A 27653-nucleotide genomic window follows, 5' to 3' on the forward strand; every position below is an offset into this window, starting at 1 on the left:
GGCTTCTACACACGAGGCTCCACACCGGCACCGTGCATTGGTGTCGAGGTCTCAGCACCGGTCTCACTCTCCTCCATCCAAGAGGGTGAAGAAGTCCCGTGGAAGGTCCCCTTCAAAGAAGTCAACTTTGATCGGGCACCGCGGCGCGGGCTCACCGGTGCAAACATCTCCTGCGGCGCACCGCCGGTGCCGAGGAGGCCTCGATAGTCCTGGTCGCCTACCTTCACACCGCCCATCCACGCCGGACATGTCTGAAGCGGCGCAGGACCTTATTAGCCTCACGACCTCCCCTCCGTTGTTGGTTGACTCGGAAGGGTCGAGGTCACCCTCTCTGGAGGCTCATGGATTCCCTGGGGCTTCCTCGTGCAGCCCCAGGTTACCTGCCCATTGGTTGGAGTGTTGAAGGTTCTTTTGGTGCCCTCAGCTAGCCATGTGCATGCTCACTGAGGCAAAAGGGCCAGTTGTGCCAAGCTTCGTCTTTCTTGTCACCAGATGAGGCAATAATGGAACCTCCAACCATGGTCCTGCCTGATGACATGAAGGCCCATCAGGATCTTTTTAAAAGGCTTGCTACTAACCTGGACTTCCAGGTGGAAGAGGTGCAAGACATCTCAGATTCCCTCTTTGGGGTTCTGGGCCAGGCAGGGGGCTTTGCTGCTGCATGATAAAATAGCCAAGATTGCCAAGGCTCTATGGCAGACTCCTTCCATTCCACCTATATCCAAGAGGACAGAGTGGAAATCCTTTGTGCCTGCCAAGGACCATGAGCAGGGCTTGACAAATAATACAATCTACTCGCCCGTGGCAAGTAGATTGTAACCTGGAAGAACCGGGTTTGGGCGATCTGTGCATGTACAGATTGCTGGGCAGCGCAGCTGGCGAGCAGGGCTTGCCATGGTTTGGCAAGCCCTGACCATGAGTATCTCCATGTTCAAGGGATTGCTCACGTCCATTCCATGTAGGTGTGCGTGCATGCTTTGTCAAAAATGTTACCCTTAGCAGTAACCATTGGGCCATCACGAGTACATCTACACAGCAACGTTATTTTGAAATAACTAGCGTTATTTAGAAATAACTTAGTCTACGTCTACATAGACGGCAGTTATTTCAAAATAATGTCAAAATACTGTCAAGCTGGAGGACTTCTTACTCCCACTCCTGTAACCCTCATTGTACGAGGAGTAAGGGAAGTCAGAGGATGGGTGCTCTATTTCAAAACAAGTGCTGTGTAGACACTTCCAATTTCGAAATAAGCTATGCAATTGACCTATCTCAAGTTGTGTAGCTTATTTCAAGTTAAGCCCTTCTGTGCAGATGCACCCCAGGGAGCTCCTTGGAGTGGTGCTGCTATAACCCCTGTTGGTCCTCCACCCCCTGAATTCCTTCTTACCACTCGTGATGCTCATTGGACCATTCTTTGCTCTTGCTTTGCAAGTGTCTCTTAGCAGTTCTCACCTGTTCTTGTAGTGTTAGTGGTTTTCTAGTTGATTACTATTTACAAAAAGATAAGAACAAAGTGTTAGTAGTTAACTTCAGCGCAGGACTCTTCCCTCCCACCCCCCCAAGGATGTGAACCAGTATTTGAGTAGTGATAGAAATGTAGCCGTGTTAGTCTGGTGTAGTTGAAGCAAAATGCAGGACAATGTAGCACTTTAAAGACTAACAAGATGGTTTATTAGATGATGAGCTTTCCTGGGCCAGACCCACTTCCTCAGATCAAAGTATTTGAGTAGTCTACTACCTGATAAGCAGGAGCTTATCTGGTAGCACTGTTGATTACTCGATCACGCTCTCTGCTGCTCTACACTCTTAAAGGGACAGCAGAGCCGGCATGCAAAGATGCTGGCTCAATCTCTGGTCCCACGCAGGGTCTCGGGACAACCCTCCCCCATGCTGTCACTCTACATTCTGAAAGGGACAGAGCAGCTGGTCCTGCGGGTCTCAGCACAAGCCCCCTTCTCTTCCCTGCTGCCACTCTGCCTTTTTGAAGGGACGGAGCAGCCAGTCTCAGCACAAGCCTCCCCCTGCATTATTAAGGACAGGAGCACCTGTATGCAAAGATGCTGGCTCAGTCCTGGTTGCCCACCTGTAGCATCCCAGCCTAGCAGCCAAGGGACATCCTTGCTGCTATACCGGCAGAGGAGCATCCCATTCCAGGCAGCCCCCATTGGGCTGGCGGGGGGCTGGGAGAGCCCGGAAGTGAGAGTGGCAGCTGTGCTAAGGCAGCAGGTAATGGATAGTCCACCTCAATTTCTGCCCACTTGGCTGGAGGGCAGGGGAAGGTTACCTAGTAAGCCTACTGTGACTTTCTTTGTGAAATGTAGTGAAACCAAGAAAGGTTTGCCTTATTCCGCAGGGCTCTGGTCTGCAGCATTTGCAGCGTGTGGGTCCAACACACTGAACCAGCGTGCGCTTGCTGCCGGCTCCCCTGTCCTTAATAATGCACAAGGAAGTGGGGAGGGGGCTTGGGTTAAGACCCGCGGCACTGGCTGCTCAATCTCTTTCAGAATGCAGAGTGGCAGCACGGGGGAGGCCGGAAAGGTTGTCCTGAGCTCCTGCGGGGGACCAGAGAGTGAGCCAGCATCCTCTTTAAGAGCAAAGAGCAGCAGCCGGGAGTTGTGCTGAGTCCCAGCATGAGCTGGAAGCGAGTGCTTCAACTGCCTTTCCTCAATGATACTTGATTAGCAAATTAATCGGTACTTAATATCCCTATGCCTCAAGTACCTTGGAGAACCCCATCTGTCCGAGTCGTACAAGATCTGCAGGGGCTTCAAGCCGTGTGCCAAATGGAAAAGGGAGTCCCATTTGAAGATCATCCTCAGGGAAGTGGCTCTTTGTCTGGCACCAGCGTCGGATCTGATTTTTTTTTTTTTTTGGGTGGGGCGGTGACCCCCGACCCAAAAAGAGTTCCCCTGCCATAAATAAAGAAAACATTGAAACCTTTTGTGTTGGACATAATATTTTACTTTATTTAAAATGAAATTTAATAACAGAACATGAGAGAGTTAAAATGCTTAATCTGTTTCATAATATAAATCAAATCGTTCTCGCTAGCTGCGGCTGGTTCAGAAAATAAGGTCAACATACCCAGCAGGGTAGTTTTCAATCCAACCCCTGCTGCCCAACGCCCTGCTCCTTCTCGGTCAGCCTGTGACCATTTCAAAATTATTGCCCACCCATGCTTTATATGCATGTCACTTTAGTAAGACCGGTAGGAAAAAACGACACTGACAGAAACCTGTGGAATCTGGCAACCCTGCGCATGGTCAACAGCAAACAAAACAACTCGTGGGCCACACATGGAACCCTGATGGGCGACAGGTTTTTCCAGCACTGTTGTCAGAGAATGTGCAGTAAGTTGGAATATGAATATGCCTTTAGCTGGAACTTGTAAGACCAAAGATGGGTTTGTCCTATCCGTTATTGTGGGGGAATTCATAAAACAGTCTGAATCCAGCAAAGGTTTTTAGTGGGTACTTTTGTATAGCAGACAATGACAAGGGCAGTTTTCTCTTTGGACTTAGCAACTTGCAGTACAAATAAATGCAGCCAGTTACAGATGGAAACAGAAGAGAAAACCAGACAAGATTTCAATCAAAGTCAATAAAGCAATGACAACAAAATGGCCTTTAAACCACATGCCTGAAAGTTCCTAGAATTTAAGACCATTAGTTTCTGGTTAATCTATTTTACAATTTGCCAACATTCATTATTTTATAGTGAAGGCATCTGCCATTGTTAGTATTTTTTTCATTATGCCTCTCTATTAAGGAGCTTCTTAATTGAAATAGAGCTATTTGGGTAAGTGTTTTCCATTTAAAGATTAAAAATCAGTAAGTGAAATACGTGTGTGTTACAAAGCACGTTCCAAATACCTTTTGTAAATAATTAACTGATTTTTCAAAAGTGATATTGAGTTAACCACTAGTGTTCACAGAATGGTGAAATCTACTGTTAGGGACAGCACTAAATATGGGATTTAAAAGCTGGATTTTTCTCATGATGTTGGTTGATTCAGGAGAAACTTTTACAGAAGGTAAAAGTACTAAGGCATTCTTCTATTTATAAAAGAATATGATATTCTAGATCATATCATTTATACATTGCTCTCAGAAAAATGCTGCATGCAGTTACTTTAATTTGATAGTTTGATTCTTAATGGAGATACATTTTTGCTTGTGGTATTTGTATTTCTAATATTCTTGACTGAACACTTGTTATTGAAGAATTAACTGTTGCTATGTTGAACCTTGAAAAGGACACAGGTATAACAACCCTGGACAATGGTTCAGATACTGACAGATGATCATCCCATTTTGTTATTTTTGGAACCATGTCCTAGACAGGCTTTAGTTCCATTTTATTTGTAGACAAATCATGTGAATTGCATTGCTGAAGGTACACTGACTTAAGGTAAAATGGAAGTAGGGAATAAAATGCTAGTCTACAACTAATAACCTAAGATACAGCTCTGGGCCTCTTGTTTCTGGTCTACAGAATGGGATACTGCTCCCTTAATCCCTGTTCTCTAGAAACCAAGATTTTTTTATAACTATTACCATCACTAGATACCATAGCAACTCACTGCTATCCTGTCTTTTACCTTTTTACTATTATTATATTTTATTTTTTATCATGTATTTATTTCAGGCTGGGTCACTTCTAACTAAATCCATCTGCTCTGTCTATATCTTTAGCTTTTCTGCTATGAAGAAATTACTGGCTATCGGTCTATAAATTCCTGCCATGTAGCTTCCAGAGTGCAGACCAGATTACAGACTGCTCTCTAGGTAGGACAGTCTTGAACTAAGATGCCTCCTTTCTCTTTTTACACTTGTTCAAAGGATCAGGAATGCAGGGATTTCAAGTTAGTTTAATAGAGCAATATGTTAATCCAGTAAGCCATGGATCACGCCTGATGATGTCAATAATGGTTACTAGGAAGAAGCAGCTACTTTCCTTTCTTCTAACAAAAAAAAATGCAGGGGTGCCAATTCCCTTGAGGCAGAGAACCACATCCCATCTTAAGCCATAGCCCATGAGCAAAGATATAACTTACGACTGAGTTCTCCAGTCCCCAGCCATTTCCTGCTGATGTCACAGTTGGGTTTGCAACCAGAGCCTCGGCAGTATCTGGCCTAAAGAATAGTATCTAAATACTTAAGATTTATTTAAGGTTTTTTTTTTTTCACTACCATGTGACATTCAACACCGTTCAGTGGGAAAACATGCTCTCTTTTACAGCCACAGCTGTTCCAGCCCTCTCTTTTCACTTTTTTCCCCCAGCCTCATTTTTCTCTTCCATTCTTCTCTGTGCATTCCTTCCCAGCCTTCCTTTCCCACATTGCTGTGGCCTCATTGCTCTATCTTCTGCATTTCATCTGCTAAAATGATCAGCAATCAAATAGCTAATGTTGACACCGAAATATGGAAATGTTGTTCGATTTTAGCGCTAACACTTCAGGGGTCATTTTCCCAGTCATTTTTCAGGCTGACTGCAGATTTGAGCAGATGTCACTGGCTACATATAGACTACAAGCCTCTTTCGAACGAGAGCATCTAGACTGCAACCACTTCTTTTGAAAAAGCAAGCCGCTTTTTCGAAAGAGAGCACCCAGGCAGTCTGGGTGCTCTCTTTCGAAAAAGCTCTGTTTGCATTCAAGGGCACTTTCGAAAAAAGGCGTCATTCTTCATAAAATAAGGTTTACTGCGGTTGAAAAAACTGCTGCGTTCTTTCAATTTACTTTCGAAAGAACGCGGCAGTAGTCTAGACGCAGGGGAAGTTTTTTCAAAAAAACCCTGTAGTCTAGACACACCCACTGTATCAGTTATGCTCAGTGCATGTTTAGAAGCTTTTCTTTACACCCATGAGGCCTAGAAACTCTTTTAGGGGAAAAAAGTTCTAGACCGTCTGAATATGTCTAGCAGGCAATTAATAGATCAAGTGGCCTGAAGCCATCCCTTAGGATGTAAGTTTGACATCACTTTTGTAAATATATTACCATTTAGTTTTACTGCACATGCCCATATCCTTGTAGTATGGGACAGTGGAAAAAAGTCTTGGTTTTTAGAACAGGTTGGAGCTCTCTGGTCCAACACCTGATCCATCCAGAATGAGGGAATTTGCTGGATCAGTGGAGGTCCCCTGCCACCGGCATCCCAGCTCGCTGCCCCTTCTTTGTGGCTGGCTCTGCTCCAGCCCCACTGCCACTGGGCGGCAGCTCCATTACTTCCTGGCTTCGTCTCAGGAACTGCGGTCTGGCTGGTGCTTCCCTAGAGCTCCCTAGCCGTCATGGCCCCGCTTCTGCCCCGCCCAGCCAGGGCACCCTGGGATGTGTCTCACCAATTGTCTATGGCCCCATGTTGCTGCGCCCCACCCCCCCAAGGCTCCCCAAGGATGTGGCTTGTCAGCCCTGCTATTGCTCCACCTGGCCGGGGCTTTTCAGGGATGGGGCTTACCAGCTGCTGGCCCCCCGCTTGGGTACGAGGTCTCTGGCCCCCGCCACCGGACTCCCAGCTGACTCATATTTCAATATCGGGCTTTCTGGTCCAGAAACATCCGTGGTCCTTCAGATGAGTCCTGGATTTATGAGGTTTAACCTGTGTAATTGCTAACTACTTGGTAAGTGAAGTATAAGTTCAAAGGGTAAGTGATTGCAGAATGGGGCCTTGTGTCTGAACCCTAGATATCTGTACAGAATTCAGCCAAGCCAGTTAAGTTTAAATTCATCCAGAAAGCAGTTACATGCATGGGGAAATTTATAATGAACAAAACATAATTTAAATCTTTTTTAGATAAGCCTTGTGATTTGCCACTCATAGAAAATGGGAAGATAGCCCAGTATTATTATAGTTTTAAAAGTTACTATTTTCCAATGAGTAAAGAAAAAAAGCTTTACTACAGCTGCCTGGCGGGCTATACAACTGAATCTGGAAGTCAAGATGGAAGAATAACATGCACAGAAGAAGGATGGTCACCAGCACCCAACTGTTACAGTAAGTCAATTTCAGTGGCATTTTTTATTTCTTGTGGAAATTTTAATTGATTTCACCCATAAATCAATGGGTGTAGTAATGAGTAGTAATGAGGGAGTAGTAATGAGACCATAAATTAGGGAAAAATTAGGAAGCAGAAGTGAAAATCAACACTTTTCATCTGTCTCTGAAAATCAGTACCAAAGGCAGTAATGTCATTTTGTAAAGTCAGATAAATAAAGGGAGGTTGGGTTCTTTGTGAACTGTTAGCCATGATGGGCAGAGATGTTGTTTACCAGAAGCTGGGAATGGGGAACAGGGTGGATCATTTGATGATTCCCTGTTGTGAATACCTTCTGAAGCACCTGGCATTAGCCATTGTTGGAAGTCAGAATACTGAGCTGGCTGAACCTTTGGTCTGACCTCACTGTACTTGTTCTTCTGATCAGAACATCCCTAATTATTTTATATTTTCAGCTTTTGTGTTTTCCTTACTGGTTTTATTCAAGTGGGACTAGACTGCCTTACCATCCTCCATAATGAGTAAATGACTAGTTTCAGACAGATTTTTACTTCCCCTTGCTTCTTCTCATCTCAAATAACTTTTCCTCTTGGAGCTGGAAGCGCCCCCTCCCCCCCCCCCCCATTCAGAATTGTTCTGGCTCATCAGCAAAGATTAAACAAAGTAAAAGCTACACTTTGGCAGGAGTTGCCAGCAGGTGACTGGTGGGCTGCTCCCTCAGACAGCGATAGCAGCCCAAATATTTTTTAGAGAATTAGCCAGGGTTTTTAAAACTCAGAGCTGTGGTAACAACTGTTTCCCTTCAGGTGGTGCCAGGAATAAATCAAGGGGGACAAAGTTCCTCTGTCTGAGAGTGATCAGTACAAACATGAGTGCTTTTACTTGAAGTTACATTTTCTTATTAGGTCTCAAGTGCGCGCGCACACACACAGTAGTACTAGATTCAGAGCTTATTAGCCATTTATATTTACCCAAAGTCTGAGAGAGTTTGGTAATCAACAACTAGACTACCAGAAACACTTGTTCCATTCAGCTGTTGGGGAGTTTAGGTGCCATCTCCTTGCCCAGAGAAAAGCTTCTTTGGAGTGTTCCAGATTGCATCCTCTTGCCTGATCTCTTATAGCTAACTTAAAAAAAAGCACATGACTTGTAGTGACTTGTGGGTCTCACCATGCTCCTAGTTATCAAACCATTCCTAATATCGCTAGTTATAACAACAATATTGTTTATATGCCAGGGTGCTTAAAACTAAAGTTAACTGTCTTTTGATTCTGATGGTATATTAACTTTCTGTCCTATCCTTCCATTTTGATTAGCAGAAACTGCAAAAAAATGCAGCTGTTTGGCCTTGCCCCTAAGATGATTTCTGGTATGTGGTATTTGGTTTTCAGAGGCCAGGCACATGCAATAGCTGACTGCAGTAACATCAGGTTCCAGCAATACATGCAGTAACATCAAGTTCTGGAGTTACAGGGGAATGAGGAGAACATCTGTGCCTCTTAAAATAAAATTAAAAAGAAATAGAGGGCACATTTGGCCAGGAGACAGTGAAGCCACCAAACTCCCTATTAATTCTGCTGCTTATGACCTGCTCATGGCCATCCGTTCTCTTGCCTGTGATCTTTAATTGTTGTGTGGGGAGAACTTTCACAGTGTATTTGCCAGTCCTCCTATTCTACCCACTGAGGGAGAGTCGTGCAGCCTGAAAGTTAGGTAATTTCTCCAGTGCTCAAGACTGGCTCCATCACTCCAGAACTCGTGGTGTGAACTGCAGCTTCAATAGTGATGTGGAAGGGAATAAGGCAAGTAGTTAAGTCTGGCAAGAACCCCACCACTGTCCATAGTGACCAAACTAGGTGACTTTCAATATCTTCCTGTTGTCAACAGTTAAAATACCTATTTGAGTTTGGGTTGTTATTACTATGTCAGGAAGGTAAGCAAATGGACCGATTTCTGAGTTTTTCAGCCCCTCACTGTAGGCAAAGGGATACAGGGACCAGGAAGCAGACAATACCCATGTAATATAAAGTTATAGAGAGAAGCATGATACTCTGTGGCCTCCTTCTAATCAAGCTACTTATTTCCATGTAGAAAAATGCAGCAAACCCCTGTTGGAAAATGGCATCTTCTTAGATACAAAAGTGTCCTACAAAATACAGGAACAATTGCAATACAGATGTGCTTCTGGTTATCAAACTCCAGGAGGTAATACTGAAGAATTAGTGTACTGCCTTCCAGAAGGATGGTCTTCTCATCCAAGCTGCGCTAAAAAGTTTGGTATGAATTTACATTCCTCTTTAACTGACTTTCTTTGTATTTTTGCTGCTTTGATACCCTTAGAGCTAGTTTCTGTCTGTCAGGGCAGCTTTAAACTCTCAGGGGCAAAATGTCAGCTGGCTGGAAGTGAATGGAGTTATGTCAATTTACACCCATTGGAGCTGCTCACTTCACATGCATAAAGTTAAGCCTGCATGTAAAGGTCATGAATATAGACTCATGGGCCAGTCAGGTAGATCATTGCTTAAATGACTGAAACCTTACAGGATAAATACTGTTTTACGTTGAATGCTGCTGTGTCATTCCACTGTTGGGATATTAACGTCAGAAAGGGAGCTATTGTACAAATACCATAGCACTGAATGACAATAAGTGATGAGGTCACATTGCCACACGTTTACATTATAAGTTAGGTGCCAGCTCCTTGCTTTCTTCCTAATGGTGAATTTGTGAGGTATATCTATGGAGTGGTATTTATAGTTCAGAATATTTTTTCTGGTCCATGGCTGGCTGCCCTCCGCTATAGTAACAGAAGATGTGCCTGAAGAGAACTCTTTGGGCCTTGATTCTCTCTGATACAGGGAAGGTCCCACTTCTATTGCTATTTCCATTTTGAACAGTGCAACATTTTTATGACTACCCCTCTAGTGTAATCTAAATCTTGTTGTCACACATAATACACTTACTGCTGCATGTGAATGTTGGTATTATAGATCAAAGAACTTGAATAACTGGAGTTTATTGCTATTTACAAATTAATTGCAAAGCTTTGTGCCAAATTTGAATAGTCTACTAAAACAAAGAGAAAAGTCCTACAATGTCATGTAACTTTAAGTGAAACAAACTCCAAAATGTATGTACTTTTTTTTTTTTTTTTTTTTTAAGAGAGCTGTTTAGTACCAGACTTGCATCATGGCCGCTACTCAACTACCCAGCGAATCCTCAAACTGAATGAAACACTGATATACGAATGTGATGAGGGATACCACACCACAGGAGGAAATACTTCTGAAGAGGCAGTCTGTCGGACATTTGGATGGTCCCTCACCCCGAACTGCAGTAGTATGTAGTCTTTAAATTGATTCAGCCCGCATCTTCAAAAGTCTGGTATTCTTTTAGTGCTTGCTCGTATCATTTCAAATTAGGTGTGTACGCACTGTGTGCACAGCCGTTAGAACATTGTACCCTAGTGACTACTTGTTAGGTCAGCTGTGGAGCCCCCTGGAATGGCATAGATGCAGCACTCTATCTGTGACCTTACTGGCCTAACTAGCCCTCAGTTCCTTCTTACCACCGATGACGGTTGTTGGAATTGTGGCTCTCTTGTCTTCCCGGTAATCCATGTGTCTCTCTAGCTTGTTGACTTCTTTCTGTTTTTCTTAGCTAGTTAGCTAATTAGTCTATTGTTTGTTGTAGTGGTTGTGGAGGGGATTCCCCTTCCTGCCCGTGTCCTTTCATGGACCTGAGGTCATGCCCACGTCACAAGGCTTCAAGCCCTGCAGTTTCTGTGTGAAGCCTATGCCTACGAGCATCCCCCATGTCTTGGGATTTCACTGACTGGGAGAGGCCTACCAGGTGGACTGGTGTAGATTTTGCAAGGCCTTCAAACAAGAAAGGAGCGGGACTTTTCACCCAGCTCCTCATGGAGTTCACCCGCAAAGGCATGGCACTGAGTGCGTTGGTGTGTAGCGCACTGCTGTCGGTCACGGAGATGGTGCAGAAGGCTGACTCAGCATGTCAACTCTGGCACTGTTGTTCATTAAAGCCATTGGCATCCCAGCGTTGGTCCCATTCCCCGGTGAAGCCTTCTAGGGTGAAATGAATAATGGCACTGATGCCCTTTTCAGCTCCAACTGCACCACCTGGCCCTCCAATGCTATGTACATCTTGGAAGCTGAGCCCCAACCTGCTGGAAAAACTGAGACTAGAGTCAGTGGAGATCAGACTCCTTCATGGTGGACACCTTTGAGCTGGCATGGGGCCTAATAGAAAGCACAACACCAACCGTTCCCTATCAGCCATCTAAGGGGAAGCAGGCCATGATGGGTCTGCCTGCATCAGATGCTGGGCCCTGCTGCTCAGAGTCCCAGCATGCAGTGCCAGTCTGATTCATGGTGACGGTTCCGTGGTTGGCCTTATTGGAGCCGCTCCCATTCAAGGGTTTCTCCAGACAGCTGCTCCTGGGCAGGATCTGGATTCTCTGCAAGATCCCAGACCCCCGGCACCAATACCCACGTGGCACTGTGAGCCTCTGCACCATTTGGCGCTTCCAGTGCGGTGTAGGTTCCATGTCTGCTTCCATCCCTCGGGTGCTTGAATACTCATCTCCCTTTAAACAGCAAGGCCTAGTAACCTTGTCGCTTAAGCTACATATGGTGGCCATATCGGTGTTCTATCCAGGTGACGCAGGTCGCTCAGTTTTCATGAGCTCCCTGATTCCTCAAGGTTATTAGACAGACTCCACTCACTGGCTAAGCATCCTGTCCAACTTAGGATTTCAACCTAGCCCTCTCCACACTTATGGAACCCCCTTTCAAGCTGTTAGCCACATGCTCCCTCCTGTACCTCTCATAAAAAGTGGCTTTTCTGGTAACCATCACTTCAGTCCAGCAAGTCTCTAAGCTTTGGGCTCTTAATGTCTGGTCTTCCATACACTGTTTTTTCTGACAGTGATCCCGGCCTTTCTTACCAGTCATGGTATTTTCCTGCCAGTTTTTAACTGAAGCTACACAAAGACTCAAGGGCACAAAGGCTATGTTCTCTTGATGTCAGAAGGGCCCTCGCCTTCTACACTGACCTTTCCAAACCCTGACCATAGGTCGCCATGACTGTTCGTGGTAGTGGCAGATCACATGACGGGGATGCCTGTATCAGTGCAGCGTATTTCTTCCTGGATCATGGCATGTATTTGGACTTATGACTTGGCCAAGATTCCCCCGCTACCTTTCATGGTGCACTCCCTGTGGGAGCAGGCATCTTTGGCTGCTTTCCTGGTTCATGTTCCTCTCCAGGAGATCTACACAGCTGTGACTTGGCCTTTTGTCCATACCTTCATGTCGTGCTACACCATTGTGCATCAATCCAGACAGGATGTGGAGTTTGGCACAGTGGTGCTTCAGCCGGCAACTTGTTGACTGGGCCCCCTCCTCCTGGGTAAGGCTTGTGAACCACCTAATTGGAGTACGTATGAACAAGTATTCAAAGAACAAAACAGTTACTCACCTTTTGTGAATGTTGTTCTTTGAGATGTGTTGCTCATATTTACCCACCCTCCTTCCCCGCTCTCGGAGTAGGCGGCAAGAAGGAACCGAGGGGTGGTCAGGTTGGCAAAGTCATATTTAAAGTGCTACACTGGCACCATTCCAAGAGGCTCCCTAGGGTAGTTGCTAGGATAAAACTTTCTGACAGTTGTGCATGTGGTGTGCACACAACTAATTGGAATAGATATGAACACCACATCTTGAAGAACAGCAGTTACAAAAGGTGAGTACAAATCTGTTTTACACCATGTGTGTGTTCTTTCTAGAAGTAACATGCTCCTTGTTAAGCAAGATAGAACATGGGAATTTCCATCCCATGAAGAAAAGCTATGAAGAAGGAGACGTGGTTCAGTTTTTGTGTCAGAAAAATTACTCTGTGAAAGGATCTGATTTAATTCAGTGTTACGACTTTGGATGGTATCCAGAGCCTCCAATATGTGAAGGTAACTCTCTCCATGTACCTCTTTTTACCCCGCACCACTCTTCTTATTACATTTTTTTAAATATGCATTAAAATAATATTAAGGAAAGTCAAATCCTCAATAGTTAGGAAATGTCAGACTTAACCCTACCTGTGCTGACTTAATTCAACCCCCTTGTGCATATGCATTGGTAGTCTTTAATTACATTACCACTTACTATTCTACCTTTGCCTCCCAGCCCCATCTCTGTATGTGCCTCCTTACCTTTGCCCCTTAGCTCCCCATCCTTGTTCTTTATCCCTCTGCATTTAAGTCAGACTACTTTTCTGCTTTCTTCACACTGCCTGGGTGCCAGGAGAAGGAGCTTGGACAGCTCAGAAAGACTCTCTTCCTCCTCTTAGTTTTTGAAAGCCTAAGTGTCATGCAGCAGCTGGGTGCAACAATTTCAAGGAAAGTCCTGCTCTGCCCCTCAATCCCAAGATGGTGCATGCTTAGTTCCTGTGTGGGAAAGTAACATGCATAAGATAACCGAGAAGATGGAGCCTGCTCAGTGCAGATATAATCTTCAGAAAATTTAGCTGCCTAATTCTAACTAACTTCTACTTACCGTGTATTAGGTGCAGGTTTCAGAGACTATGACACATATTCAGGGAGATGGCAGAAATTCCATTGCAGGTTGAACCTCTCTAACCTGGCACCCTCAGATATTGCCGAACCATGGGGCAGGAGGGTCAATATTGTCTAGCAGCACTACCAACACTTCCATTGCTTCCTGAGCTCTTAGAAGACATTTGTGGGTAAATTAGAGTTAAATAACAGAAAAATACACTGAGATACAGGACTGATGACTGTACACAAACTTTATGGGACTGTAGGAGACTTGGTCATACCTATAAGTAGACAGGTGGCTAACTAAAATCATGCCGGACCACAGGTGTTACCAGACCAGAAAATACAAGACTAGAGAGGTTCAACCTATACTTTACCTCCTTGTTTCCATAGCCAAATATTCAGTTCTTTTTCCAAAAAGTGGAGGCTCTGGAGCTTATTTATGCAAGAGTTATAAAAAATAAAATTTGATAATGGTCAAAACAACATATTTTCCCCTGGTCTTGTTTGGAAAGCATCTGCACTATTTACCTGAATCATTTAACAGCCACAACAAGAAAAGTTAGTCTCAGGTAGACAGCCGAAATGGGAAATTTCACCCTCAACAGTTAAAATTTGGCCATTTTTTTTGGCAATTAAAAACAGTGTGTTCCAACAGAAATTGTTAGGCAATCTTTATTATAAGAATTGTTACCTGTACCATCTGTAGTACAAATGTGAGAATTAATGTGTCAGTGCTTGGCCAATAGATAATAGTAGCAATGTGAACATAAGAACAGTGATATTGGGTCAGACCAAAGGTCCATCTAGCCCAATAACCTGTCTTCCAACAAAGCCCAATGCCAGATGCCCCAGAGGGAGTGAAGAGAACAGGTACTCATCCAGTGATCCCTCTACTGTCACCCATGCCCAGCCTCCGAGGCTAGGGACTTGTTCCTACCCATCTTGGCTAATAGCCATTCATGGACCTAACCTCCATGAATGTATCTAGTTCTTTCTTGAATCCCGTTAAAGTCCTGGTCTCCGTAGTCTCCTCTGGCAAGGAGTTCCACAGGTCAACCATGCACTGTGTAAAGAAAAAATTCCTTTTGTTTGTTTTAAATCTGTACCTATTAATTTCATTTGGTGACCCCTAGTTACTGGTTTCTTCACATTTGTTTCTCTGGCATGGGTGTGCCTGCATGTGTGAACCTGATGATCTAAAAAAGCCTCCACTACATGTCCAAATATGTGTTTTCTTTCTAGATAGAAGAAATAAATGCCCTCCTCCACCTCAGCCTCCCAATGTTAATATACTCACAGATTTAAGAACATACTATAGTGGAGACAAAGTACATTTGGCTTGTCAGCTTAATTTTGCAATGAGAGGATCAGACGAAATCCGGTGTGAGAATGGAAAATGGACTTCACCCCCAAGTTGCATTGGTTAGTAGTTACTCTACACATGCTTGGAGCTGAAGTAAAACTCCAGTTCAAAAAATGTCTTAATCTTTATGCCTGTGTTTCAGTTTACCCATCTTTAAAACTGGGGTGATGTTTACCTCCTTTGATACCTATGCATGCAAAGTGTTATGTAAGAAAGGTATTGTTCATTTTGGGACAGGGTGAGGAAGAACCAGGATCTGAAGATAGATATAAATCTGAATCCAAATTTTATGATCCCTACTGGTCCCAGCCGGTCCACAGATCCCTGATTTATTAGCCACTTGGGAACTCTATAAGGCCAATCCTTTTTTTCTTGGGCATTTGGATGTGACGTCAACTGGGGACGAAAGAGTTTGTAAATATGAGTATTATGAGAGTGGTGTTTCCAATTTCTTTTGCTGTGGTTTTAGAAGCCAAAGAAAAAAGACCATGTGATCAGCCACCTCCTATTGAAAAGGGTACAGCAATAACTGAGGACAAGGTATATTACACAGGAGACACTGTTAGATACAGATGTAATCATGGCTACAGTACAAATGGATCAAACGAAATAACTTGTATAATGGGAAAATGGACATCACTTCCTAAATGTATTGGTAAGTATTCTGTTTTCAGTGTTATAACTCCTCCTAGGGAACTGCTCCCATACTAGAGATTGTTGATGCTAGAACAACCTGACTGGCTAGATTAAGTCATTATTACTTATCATTAGTCACTATACTACTGCATTTGCAGTTATATTGCACTTAATTATCTGCGTTGGCACAGGAGATTGTATTCAAACATTTTATAACTGCTTTCTTGTCTTTGATGCTCCAACTCTGAGGCTTCATTAGTTGTTTTTGGGGGGGGTGTCTTTGTTTTGTTGCTGAATGGTTTATGATTTCATAAACTCATAGAAATGTAGGACTGGTAGGGACGTCAGTAGATCATCTAGTCCCATCCCCTGCACTAAGTGATATCTAAACCTCAAGTGCTGATGGAGATTCAACAATTTCAGTGGGAAATTTGTTCTATTGCTTGACTTCCCTTACAATTGGGAAGTTGTTTTTCCTAATGTCTAACCTAAATACCTTACTGCAATTTAAGACCGTTAGTACCTGAACTGTCCACAGTAGTTAAGGAGAACAGTTCATCATCCTCATCTTTATAACAATGTTTTACACACTTGAAGACTGTTATCAGGTGCCCGCTCAGTCTTCTCTTCTCTAAACATATGATGCAGATATGTTTTCCACAACGCTCCCTCCAGCCCCCCTCCATCGGCGTCTGTATCTCTGATCTTCAGCGCAAAGGAATTGAAGGGATCAGGCTCAGTTTCCTCTAATTTGTTCCATCCGTGTGCAGAATCCATTCTGTTATGCATACAGAAGCTTGTATGGACGTGCACCACCAGTAGAAACACCTGCTACTTGCCGTGGGCGCTCTGCTAATCAGCTGGATGGTATATGAATCTCTCCTGGGTGGCTGCCCAAGCACTCAACTTAAAGGGAACACTGATCAGGCTGGAGCTGCACGGGACAGAGCTAGGGCTGCCGGGCATGAACTCTGCCCCAGTGGGTGCTACTAGGAAAACATTTTTTGGCTCCAGTGTGCTGGGGGTGCATGTACCGAATTGAAAATATGGCTGTGCCACATCTTGAAAAATAACACTTGCAGCTGGGTATCTGTGTTTTATCTTTCCCTTTTGGACTATGGGCCTGCCTTATCCTTGGTCTTCCTCTTCGTTCTTACGTATTTGTGAATTGCTTTTTACTCTTTTGCTATTTGAATCTCACTTTGTGTCTTCACCTTTTTAATTTTGTCCCTACATCCTTGTCAGTTTTTTTTGTATCTATACTTCATAGATTGACCATAGTTTCCACTTCTTATGTTTCTTTTGAGTTTTAAGTCATTGGTTATCTCCTAGTTAAGCCAGGTTGGTTTCTTAGCATACTTCCTGCCTTTCTTTTGCTCTCGTGCCCTTAATAATGTCTATTAAAAACTGCCAGCTCTTCTGGACTGTTTTCCCTTATATTTGCTTCCCACATGATTTCATCTGCCAATTTTCTGGCTGCTAAAGTTTTGTCTTTATTTTGCTGTTTTCCCTGCTTATGCTTCTTAGCCTCATGTTTTCTCAAGCTGCCAGAAATATGCTAAGCACCTCAGAAAAAAAAAGACACCCCCATCCCAGGTAAACATACAAATCTACAGTCAGCATCCCCCAAGAAGAAAGAGTGATGGATAAAGGGATTTGGATGGGGCATGGATAGTACAGGGAGGATAAGTATGGTAATGAGTTTGCAGGGTGACTCAGTAAGGCATAGACCTGTCTTGGTACTTTCCTTCCTTTTTGTAACCTTTTGCTTTTTAAAAAGAGTCACTAAATTGTTGGAAGAGATTGCAATTTTGTTTAACACGATTTATATATAGTGTGTAGTTTTAACTTCCTTCTCAGAAAACTGCTTATGCTGATTCCCATCCTATCATTTGAGAGATTACAGATTTGTTTCCTTTCTTAGAAATAAGGGAAACATGCCCCTCTCCACCTGCAATTAAAAACGGTGCTACTTTTGGACCGTTATTGACAAGCTACCCAACAGGTTCCTCAGTGAAATACAAATGCCAACGGTACCACATATTGGAAGGTCCTGAAACCGTTCATTGTGTACAAGGAAAATGGACAACTCAGCCAACTTGTTTAGGTAAGTCTTGTAGCAAAACTAGATAGTCTCGCTCTCTCTCTCTCTCTATATATATAAAGAAAACTTTTCCTATGGGACGTACAGAGTGATGTAATCATGTCACTCTGCGTCCCACAGCTCCTCCCCCCTCAGTCACCCTGCCTCCTTCCCCCTTCTAACCCGGCAGGGTAGGCAACTTATGGCTCACGAATGGCATCAGCACTAAAGGTAAGCTGCTGCTGGTGCCTTGAGGGGGGGTGGAAGGAAAAGTGTTCTGGTATAGGGAGGGTTAGGGGCTGGTGGATAGGCCTGCTGCAAGGGGGGTGAAAAAGCTCCATTGGCGAGGTCCATGGCAGGAGGAGGGAAGGGGGAGCCACTGGAGAGGCCCACTGCAGGAGGGAGCCGGGACTGGGGGACACTTCCACCAGCATGGGCCTCGCCACCGGCCCAGTGGCAACGCAATTTAAAACTCCAGCAGTCATCCACCACGTGACAGGTTGTCGTCTTAAACCCTTATACTCCGAGTGGAGGTCATCTACAAGTGTCCTTCACTTCACTCTGTCTCGAGACAAAATTTCTAGCTGACTCCAGGAGTACCCCAGTTGTTGTCCTTCAATCTCAGTAGATCTTCTCCTCTTTGTCCGGAGTCTTCCTCTTCTGTGTTTTCTTTGCGGGTTCCATGTGAGAGTTTGATGGACTATGCTGGAGGATGGTTTTCTGAGAGTGTGGTCCAGCCATCCCCACTTTCTTCTCTTGATTTGAACATCAAGTGGTTCTTGTCCTGCTCTGTTCCAAAGCTCCTCATTTGTGACAAAGTCTTGCCATTTGACGTGAAGGATGTACCTCAGGCATCTGTTTATGAACCTCTGTAGCTTGTGATTGTGACGTGGCGGGTGGCTGCCAGAATTTTAAATTGTAGTCTTCTGTCCTGGGCCCTGCCCCTCTCCCTCTCAGCAGCGGGTGGGGCCCTGGGCCTGGGGAAGGTGGGGACCTGGGCCTGGGGAGAGCTCACCAGGGGGGGAAGAGTGCAGAGTTTGGTGTGGTTGGGAAGGAGAGGAGGGGCCGTGAGCCAAATGTCTCCCCCTTTGCGTGGGAGGGCGGGGGAGGCGGGGCACAGGGTGGAGCTACATGCTGCACACATACACCCTGTGCATCCTGAAGGAAAGGGCTGGGTCGGCCACACGCCCTCCCCCCTCGTGGCCAGAGGGAGAGAGCCGGCCCCACCACAGCCTTGGCCCCACCCAACCCCCTGTTGGCTGGAGGGAGAGAACAGCAGCTGCAGCACACCTCAGCTTGGCTTTCCCCGGCAGCCAGGGGGACAGCTAATGCTGCCTACCCCCAGAGAGGGGGGTTTGGCGAGAATAACAAACAGGGGGTGCAGCCCCCTGGCATTATGTTATTCATGATTTGTAAAACAACAACAACAAAAAGAACCAAACCAAACATATATTCACACACACACACACACACACACACACACACACACACACACACACACACACACACACACACACACACACACACACACACACACATATAGCTCTGGGAAATGCTGTGAGCTCAGTTACATACAATGTGGACAATGTCTCACACAAAGGGTATGTCTACACTACAGCGCTAATTTGAACTAACTTAGTTCAAATTAGTTAATTCGAACTAAGCTAATTTGAATTAGCGCATCTAGACTTAAAAACTAGTTCGAATTAGCATTTTGCTAATTCGAACTAGCGCATCCACACTGATTGGATGCTGGGGAGCACTTAAGGGCGGCTGAAACCGGTTCTGGCAGGGCATCAGGTCAGTGGTTGCTTTGTGTGGCTGCTGTCTGAGGCTATCTGAGGCTCGTGCTTAAAGGGACCCCCCTGGACAGCCTGTTCTCAGCTTTATCGCTTGCTTGCCAACCTCGCCGAGGGACAGCAAAGCGTTTTTGTCTGCACCCGTCTGTGTCGGTGCTTCTCTTCGGGGACGCCGCCGCAGGTGGCAACATGGAGCCAGAGCTCGCCCTGCACCTTCTGGACTTGCTGCTGCAAGCCTGCCAGCAATGGCTGGAGGCTGCCTGGCACCACCTGGTGCACGTCAGCCCCCTGCCTCTCCGCCTGGCCACCCTGGGGGCCATGGAGCAGCTGCGGCGGCGCCCGGGCACCGGCGTGCCCTGCCGCATCTAGCGTCTGGACACCAGCAGCAACTGGTGGGACTGCATTGTCCTGGAGCGCTGGGGAGACCAACAGTGAACCCAGAACTTCAGGATGAAGAGGGACACCTTCCTGGAGCTCTGCGAGTGGCTCGCCCCTGCTCTGCGCAGAGGGGACACTCGCATGAGGCCCACAATCCCCCTCCAGAAGCGTGTGGCCATCGCCCTCTGGAAGCTCTCCACGCCGGACAGCTACCGATCCGTCGGGAACCAGTTCGGCGTGGGGAGATCCACCGTCGGAGCGGTGCTCATGCAGGTACGGCACTTGCCGGCCACTGGGCTGGGGGTGAGGAGGGCTGCAAGGAGGGGATGGGCTGCCCCAGGGAAAATGGGAGGAGGGGGGGAGGAGGCCAAAGTGCCCCGCACCGGAGGAGCCGGTTTCTCCTGGCTGTACTACAGCCGCCCAGGGGGGTTTGCTTCTGGGAGTGGGCCATTGGGCAGTGCCAGGGCACGAACACTCCCAGCCACCCGGGCGCCCCACTGATTCGCACTTTGCTGTGTCTCTCCGCAGGTGGTCAAGGCCATCAACCGGGTGCTGCTCCGCAGGGTGGTCCACCTCGCCGTCCCGGACGCCGTCATCCGGGGGTTCGGCGCCCTCGGCTTCCCCAACTGCGGGGGGGCCATCGACAGGATGCACATCCCCATCCATGCCCCGGAACACCAGGCCTCCCAGTATGTGAACCACAAGGGGTACTTCTCCGTCCTCCTGCAGGCCGCGTGTGACCACCGGGGCCAGTTCACGGACATTAATGTGGGCTGGTCCGGCAAGGCACAAGACGCATGGGTGTACCGGAACTCCTCCGTGTGCCAGAGTCTGCAGGCCGGGACCTTCTTCCCTGACCACCACATCAGGGACGGGGACGTGGACATGCCCGTGTGCCTGGTGGGGGGATGTGGCCTACCCCCTACAGCCCTGGCTCATGAAGCCCTACACGGGGCACCTCAACCCCTCCCGCCAGGCCTTCAATGCGAGGCTGACCAGAGCCTGCATCATCATCGGTCAGTTCTCCCTGGGGACAAGGTGGGTGAAACCCAGCCCCCCTCTGCAAGGCCAAGGCCCCTGCATGACACCCAGCTGCTGCTCCATGGTGGGCAAGACTCAGGCGCACGGTCCCTGGGCTCCCTCTCTCCCCACCCCCCCTTACACATAAGGGGAGCATGATGGTAGTCACATGTGGAGCCCTCCCCGGCCTCGGACAACACAGGCGATGTGGTCTGTGGGGTTCCTTGTGGGTCCTGGGCAGGCTCCTGGCTCTCGGCATCCTCCGGCTCCTCCTCCTCGGTGTCCGGGACGGGTCCCTCTGCCCCAGGGTCGATGACCACCCGGGGGGCATGGATGGCGTGAGCCCCCAGGATGTGGTCCAGGGCCTGAAAGTGGGGGCAGGCCTCCGGGTCAGCCCCTGGCAGGCAGGCCCGGGAGTAGGACTGCCGCAGGTCCTTGATTTTACAGCGGACCTGCTCCCGGGTCCGCTGGTAGCCTCTGGCGGTCAGGCTGTCAGCCATGCGGCCGTACACGGCCGCGTTCCTGTGGCTAGTGCGGAGATCGTGGACGTTGGAGGCTTCCCCCCAAACCTCGATGAGGTCCACGATCTCCGCACCTGACCAAGCGGGCGCCCGTCTCTTGCGGCCCTGGGCAGGCTCCTGGGAGCCGCCAGGCTGGTCCCGGGAAGAGGGGGGGGGCTGGGTGGCATCGGGTGACTGGCTCATGTTGTGCCAGGTGCATGGTCTGCTGGCTGGGTGCTGACCGGCTTGCAACTGGCACAAACTGTGTAGCCAGCCCGTGGCCCTTTAAGGGCTCTGGGGCCGGGAGGGGGGCAGACAAGTTTCCCTGGTGTTGGCCATAGTGGCCACCAGGGCAAGCTGGGAAGGGCTAGCCTCTTACTAGTTCGAATTAAGTGGCTACACAGCCCTTAATTCGAACTAGCTAATTCGAACTAGGTGTTAGTCCTCATAGAATGAGGTTTACCTAGTTCGAATTAAGTTCGAACTAACGGAGCGCTAGTGTAGCACCTATCAAAGTTAATTCGAACTAACATCTGTTAGTTTGAATTAACTTTGTAGTGTAGACATACCCAAAGTGCTAACGCTATGACATCTTTCTTGGTAGACTTGCTGAGTCAAGTACTTGATGGATGAAAGAATTAATCGTTCTCTTGAATGAGTTTTGAGGCATAGTTTGCAGGATCATTTCCCAGGCAGTACGGCTACGTCTAGACTGGCATGATATTCTGGAAATGCTTTTAATGGAAAAGTTTTCCGTTAAAAGCATTTTTGGAACAGAGCGTCCGTGCCAATCTAGATGAGCTTTTCCGCAAAAAAGCCCCAATCGCCATTTTTGCGATCAGGGCTTTTTTGCGGAAAACAAATCTCAGCTGTCTACACTGGCCCTTTTGCACAAAACTTTTGCATAAAAGGGACTTTTGCCCGAACTGGAGCAGCATAGTATTTCCGCAAAAAGCACTGATTTCTTACAGTAGGAAGTCAGTGCTTTTGCAGAAATTCAAGCGGCCAGTGTAGACAGCTGGCGAGTTTTTCCGGAAAAGTGGCTGATTTTCTGGAAAAACTGGCCAGTCTAGACACAGCCTACCTGTTCTCTAGATAAGAGACACCTTCTTTTCCTGTGCTGTTGCTCAACACCCTTCATAAGAACTGTCATAAAAATAATATACATACTGAAAGGGTAATAATGGTAGAGCAGAACCTTACTAGTAACTAGTTTTTCTTTAAAATGTCAAATCTTACAGTAAAGCCCAAACAGACAGGGATGCTGCAACAATTTTTATGGAGGGCATGCTCTGAACTGTAAATCTTGTATATAATGGAAATCTCTTCAAGTCGCACCCCGAGTTCCTGGTTTCAATACCTATGCAAACGGAAGACCAATGTCATTATCTTTACTAGTTATTTGAATGTTATAAAATGGGCATATCTATGAATTGAAAAACAGCCAAAACAAAACAGACCTAAAGAAACAACAATTCAAAAGAAAACCAATAAAAAGCAAACACTTCAAACAATTAAAGAAGTACCACTCCCTTAAATCACTTCTTCAGTCAGGCATCTAAGTAACAAGTTAAACTTGCGATTTGTTGTCTAGCCTTGTCCTGGAATGGCTGACAAAATCTATCATCTGCAGTACTGCTGTCAGTTTGAGAGGTGATTCTTTTCTTCTTAAATATTTCCCCAGTCATGGTAACTAAGGAGAATCATTGTTCTTATCTCTGTCATCAGTAGAAGTGAGTTACTTACCATCCATAAACATAGCCTCAGATACTACATACACCATTGGTAGGAATTAGCCTGATTTCCTTTAAGCTTGTGTCAAAAGGAGTTTGTGCCCTGTGATGGGGGCGTTTATCTTCCCCAGCTTACCTTTAATTTTACCTTTTATAATTGTGATTTATGGTAAGTAAAGATCTAAAGGAGTTGTAGCATTTCATATACTGTTGAAATCTGTTTGTAGGATCATTGAGTCATAAACCTCTTTTGGCTAAGAACTTTTAAAATTTGAGAATTGTTAGGAAAGATTTGTATAAATGTAGATGTTTGTCTTTCAGAACCGTGCACTCTCAGTGTGGATGACATGAGCCATAACAACATAGAGATGAAATGGAGATTGGAAGGAGAGGTATTTTTCCTTCATGGTGACACCATAGATTTTGTATGTAAACAAGGATACTATTTGTCACCCTTCAGCATGCAGTCTCAGCTAACAGTACAGTGTACCCAGGGAAAACTGAGATATCCAACATGCATTATGAAAGGTAAAACAGTGGTTATTTTTGCAATCCTATTATAACTCATCCAATTCAGGCACGCTGCGATTGCTTTGCTTGAACATTAGAGATTTACGCTCTGCTATTAATAGCAATAGAAATCTAGGGTCAAATTGTCCTTTCCATAGCAAAGATATATGTTAAAATGATGTGAACACAGCAGAGCAATACATATTCTGGGGGTGACTGCAGAAGGAGGGTGAGACTTGTCCTTCTAAAAACTTGGAGACCAAGGATCTGCTTAGAATCCCAGCTCAAATATTTAAGTGAGAAGTTTATGTAGCAACATTAAAATGGGTGCCGGATTCTGCTCTTAGATTCATTGTATGTCTTTGTTACAGTTTTTGACCTTATTTATTTAATGTAGATCCCAAAGAAAAATGTGGCTCCCCACCTGTTATTGAGAATGGAGATGTTGTTGACCCACGGCGGACCGAATATGAGAGTGATTCTTCAGTTGAATATAGTTGTTTTGAGCATTATTTCTTACAAGGAGCCAATCGAATCTATTGTTCCAAGGGACAATGGACTACCCCACCAGACTGCATAGGTAGGTGAAATGTGCTGTTGTTAAATGACAAGCTCAATAGAAGTTGATTGAACTTTGTTTAAGGTTTTTAATATTAATGTCCAGGTTTCAAATTAAATTCTCATTTTGAGCAATTTTGGAAGCCTCTCTGGGCAAACCTGCAGTTGTTTGGTTTGTTTTCCTGAGCCTATATGAAATAGAGTATGCATGCATCACCCTAAAGTACTGTCATTGAAGTCTAATACAGCAGAAGAGAGGAAGGTGTTTGTGTCTAATTTTAATATATTAGCTATTGCCAAATAATGCAGTCTCATAAATCAATATTAACCTGTTTAATAAGTATAAAGGAGATTAACTATGCATCTTTCTGTGTTTAAGAGCCATGCACTTTATCGAAGGATGTAATGGACAAAAATAACTTAATATTGAGATGGAGTTTTGATGATAAGTCTTATTTTTTCCACGGGGACTACATTGAATTTCTATGTAAAGAGAATAATTATGGAGCACCATCAAGTTCAGTGCTGGATTTCAGAGTACAGTGTAGCAGAGGACAGCTGACCTATCCAAGATGTGTTGAGAGAGGAAGGTAAGGCGAAGGCGGTATTTAATTTGAAATGTATATATGCATATGTATATATACATATCCTGTTTATGGGATACCACTCCCAAGATGACTAAGCAGCACTAACATTGACTCTCAACTAAATTGTGGCTCTGATGTATTTGCATGTAACCAATATATTTATGTGCATTTCACATATGGCTTCTAGGAATCACGTAGTTTTGTGGTTGGTCCCTTTTGCGGGGGGGTTGGAGAGGGATCAAAAGAAATTATTATAGAATTGCTGAAAAAAATTAAATGTCTTAATGTGTGAAGTGAGTTAAAACTGGTCAAGAGAGAACCAAAGTGACAGGAACCAAAAAAACATGTCTGTAGTTTTCTGATGGCTGATTCAAAAGTATTATATGATAGGAGTTCACATATTAGGGCCTGAAACCTCTAGAAAAGTTATATTAGTCTGGCTTGAAAGTTGCGGTGAGACTATAAGATGATAGTCACCATTGGGACCCACAATGAGCAAACAGAGGAGAAAGTCTCTTCCTTTCCCCTCTACTTGCCTATGGCTTGGTTTGTTCCAAGAAATCTCTGCTTAAATATAGTTGGGAGACAGTTGCCTTGTTCCCAATTGCACATAAGCAAGCAACAAGCTAATGATGCCTTTCTATAGCAGTAGGGAGGAATAGATTGATCCAATCCGAATTCAGTGGTTCCTGCTACCACATTCCGCAACCTAACACCTACTCCTGCTGCCAAAATCAGTTTCAGTTTCTTACCATGACTCAAAGGATTGTCCTATGTGGAGAAAAATTGAGAATGTCTGATCTTTAAGGAAGGGATACCGTCAAATAACTGTGGGTTTGCTAGTCTATTTTACAATATCTTGCTGATTCTGATCCCTAGTAAGCTGCTGAATGAGTCAGGCACATCACTTGGTGGTTGTCTTTGGGCATCAAAATGCTTACTTCCTCAAAGTCGCTGTGTTATGGAGACCTTCTGTCCAGCAAGAACAACAACAGATGCTGTCATCCTCTTTTCTCTAGGTGTGAGCATATCCAGGAGCAAAGTGAAGTCTCTTTGGAGACCACTAAATTTTCAGTTTTTAGGACTGAATTCAGCTTTGGCAGCAATGCCAGCTTGAGCAATGATACTCCCAGTCTAGGGCTCATGTGTTGCAATATGTTGTAACACTAGACAATTGAGGAGGTCAAGAAGAACCTTTATGAAAACTGCATATGGCATCTGATCTGAGCTATTCTGCTGGTTATAGATATTATATGCTATTAGGATAATTTCAGTGATGGGACTCCAATTACTGCTTCACTCCCTGCAACATTTTCCGTGCACTATGTAGCATTGTCTATAACTCCCTCAATTAGAATGGGGAAATAAAAAAATCACATAAGATTTGTGGTAAAGCCATTCCTAATAGAATACTAAAGTAATAAATAAAACCATGCATGATGTAGCATCAGTTTATTTAAAATTAGATACATAAGAACTGACATTCATGTCAGATGTCATTTTGATGGATCTTTGCCATTGTTGATACAATTCTCTCCACCTTGTACAAAACTGTGTTGGAAGATGTACGAACTGTGTATTGTAAAGACTAACAGCAACTGTGTTTGCTTTTGTAGGTAAACAGTCTACAACATAAATGATGCTTCAAGGAATGTGAAGGAGGTCACATTTTCTTTAGACATCCATAAATGTTACTAAAGTTACAAGTTAGTTGAAGACAAAGTGTTTGACATTTGATCCCACTTAAAACTTATGAAATGTGTATTTGCATTGGATATTTTCTTGGTTTGTGAACCTTACATTAAAAAAGTCACAAAAAAGCTTTATTTTGTCTTTCAATCTTGTATTGGTAATTCAGCCCATTTTCAATTCCCTAAAATTGTCCATAGTCCATGTACTTTCTATGCACAACTTGTAACACATGAGCATTGGATTGTCCCCTGAACTTGTAGCCAGACAAGAACCGCCCCTGTAATATCCATTTTTGCTTGCCTGAAGCATGCAGGGCACACAGAGCAGAAAGGCTTGAACAGGAGGCTCAGTATATGGCAGGCTGTGTCACCGTGAATGGCTGTAAACAGAGATACGCCAATTGCTGACCAAGAGGCTGCCGAGGAGTGCCCTTGACTAAAACCCATATTGATATGAACACACAGCCATCCGCGGGGGGAGGAATCTCTCGTCCAGTAAAAAAAAAATGTACTCACAATTTAGTTATCTCTCTTGCAAGTGTAAAATAAGTTGAAACTTGCTTGTAAGAACTGGCGCCACAAAACGGACCAGTACAATTTGGCATCTTAGATAAGAAAGAGGATAAGGGCCCCTATGGGTATAAAGATGGGTCCAGCAGCACATTTACTCTGTGTCAATCTACCATCTATCTGCTGGTCGGGTTAGGTGTTTGACCTCCCGAGGTTCCACGGGGACGCCCACCTCGTATTCGTCTTCCCTAGGAATTGAGGGACCGGCCCTGGCTTGACCTGCTGGAGTCGAGAGGCACAGAAGGCGGTAAAAATTGTACCTGGATATGGTCCTTTGTTTTAAGTGTACACATAGACTTAGAGCTCTTTAAAGATTAAGCTGTCACTTGGTACCATTATTTCTATTTTCTATCTTTATTTTCTTTGTAACCTTTTTTTTAAGATCTATATTTGCTAGCAGTTAAGAAATAGAGCAATAGCCATTGTAACCATATAATTTATAAGCTTGTTTAATAAACCTGTAACTGTTTTAGTTTTAACCTGACTCCTTCAGTTGTTGTAACAGAACCAAGCACAATTTAAAAGAACTTCAGCCGGTCATAAGGGACAGGTATAGGAAGAGCTTGGGCGTTTTGGATCGTGTCACTCCCAGGTGACAGATCCGTTGGGGCATCTCTCAGTCTTCCCTAGACTGCCCGCTGTGAAGGGATCCTGTAT

At 45.1% G+C, this 27653-nt stretch overlaps 1 protein-coding gene across 2 annotated transcripts; it reads left to right on the forward strand.

Annotated features, from left to right (window-relative positions):
- The first annotated feature begins 3886 nt into the window (after positions 1–3886).
- Positions 3887–27465, forward strand: LOC102461180 (coagulation factor XIII B chain). 2 transcript variants are annotated; one of them, XM_006130665.5, is made up of 12 exons: positions 3887–4036; positions 6796–6996; positions 9089–9274; positions 10160–10336; positions 12801–12977; positions 14811–14990; positions 15401–15586; positions 17492–17674; positions 23402–23608; positions 23988–24170; positions 24528–24738; positions 26352–27465. In XM_006130665.5, exons 1-12 carry the CDS (start codon positions 3973–3975, stop codon positions 26353–26355), a joined length of 1959 nt encoding a protein of 652 aa, XP_006130727.3. In that variant the 5' UTR covers positions 3887–3972; the 3' UTR covers positions 26356–27465. The 2 variants fall into 2 exon arrangements, with proteins under 2 accessions (XP_006130727.3, XP_089636696.1); XM_089780570.1 differs by lacking the exon at positions 26352–27465 and having other exon boundaries at positions 24528–24742.
- The last annotated feature ends 188 nt before the right edge of the window (positions 27466–27653 follow it).

Source organism: Pelodiscus sinensis, chromosome 9 (genome assembly GCF_052426305.1).
Source record: "Pelodiscus sinensis isolate ZL-2025 chromosome 9, ASM5242630v1, whole genome shotgun sequence".
Taxonomy (NCBI): domain Eukaryota; kingdom Metazoa; phylum Chordata; order Testudines; family Trionychidae; genus Pelodiscus; species Pelodiscus sinensis.

Coding starts and splice junctions, on each gene's coding strand:
- LOC102461180 (XM_006130665.5), top strand. CDS start 3,973: ATGGGATTTAAAAGCTGGATTTTTCTCATGATGTTGGTTGATTCAGGA. Junction 12,978..14,810: donor AGAGCCTCCAATATGTGAAG/GTAACTCTCTCC, acceptor TTTTCTTTCTAG/ATAGAAGAAATAAATGCCCT. Junction 24,171..24,527: donor TACCCCACCAGACTGCATAG/GTAGGTGAAATG, acceptor TCTGTGTTTAAG/AGCCATGCACTTTATCGAAG.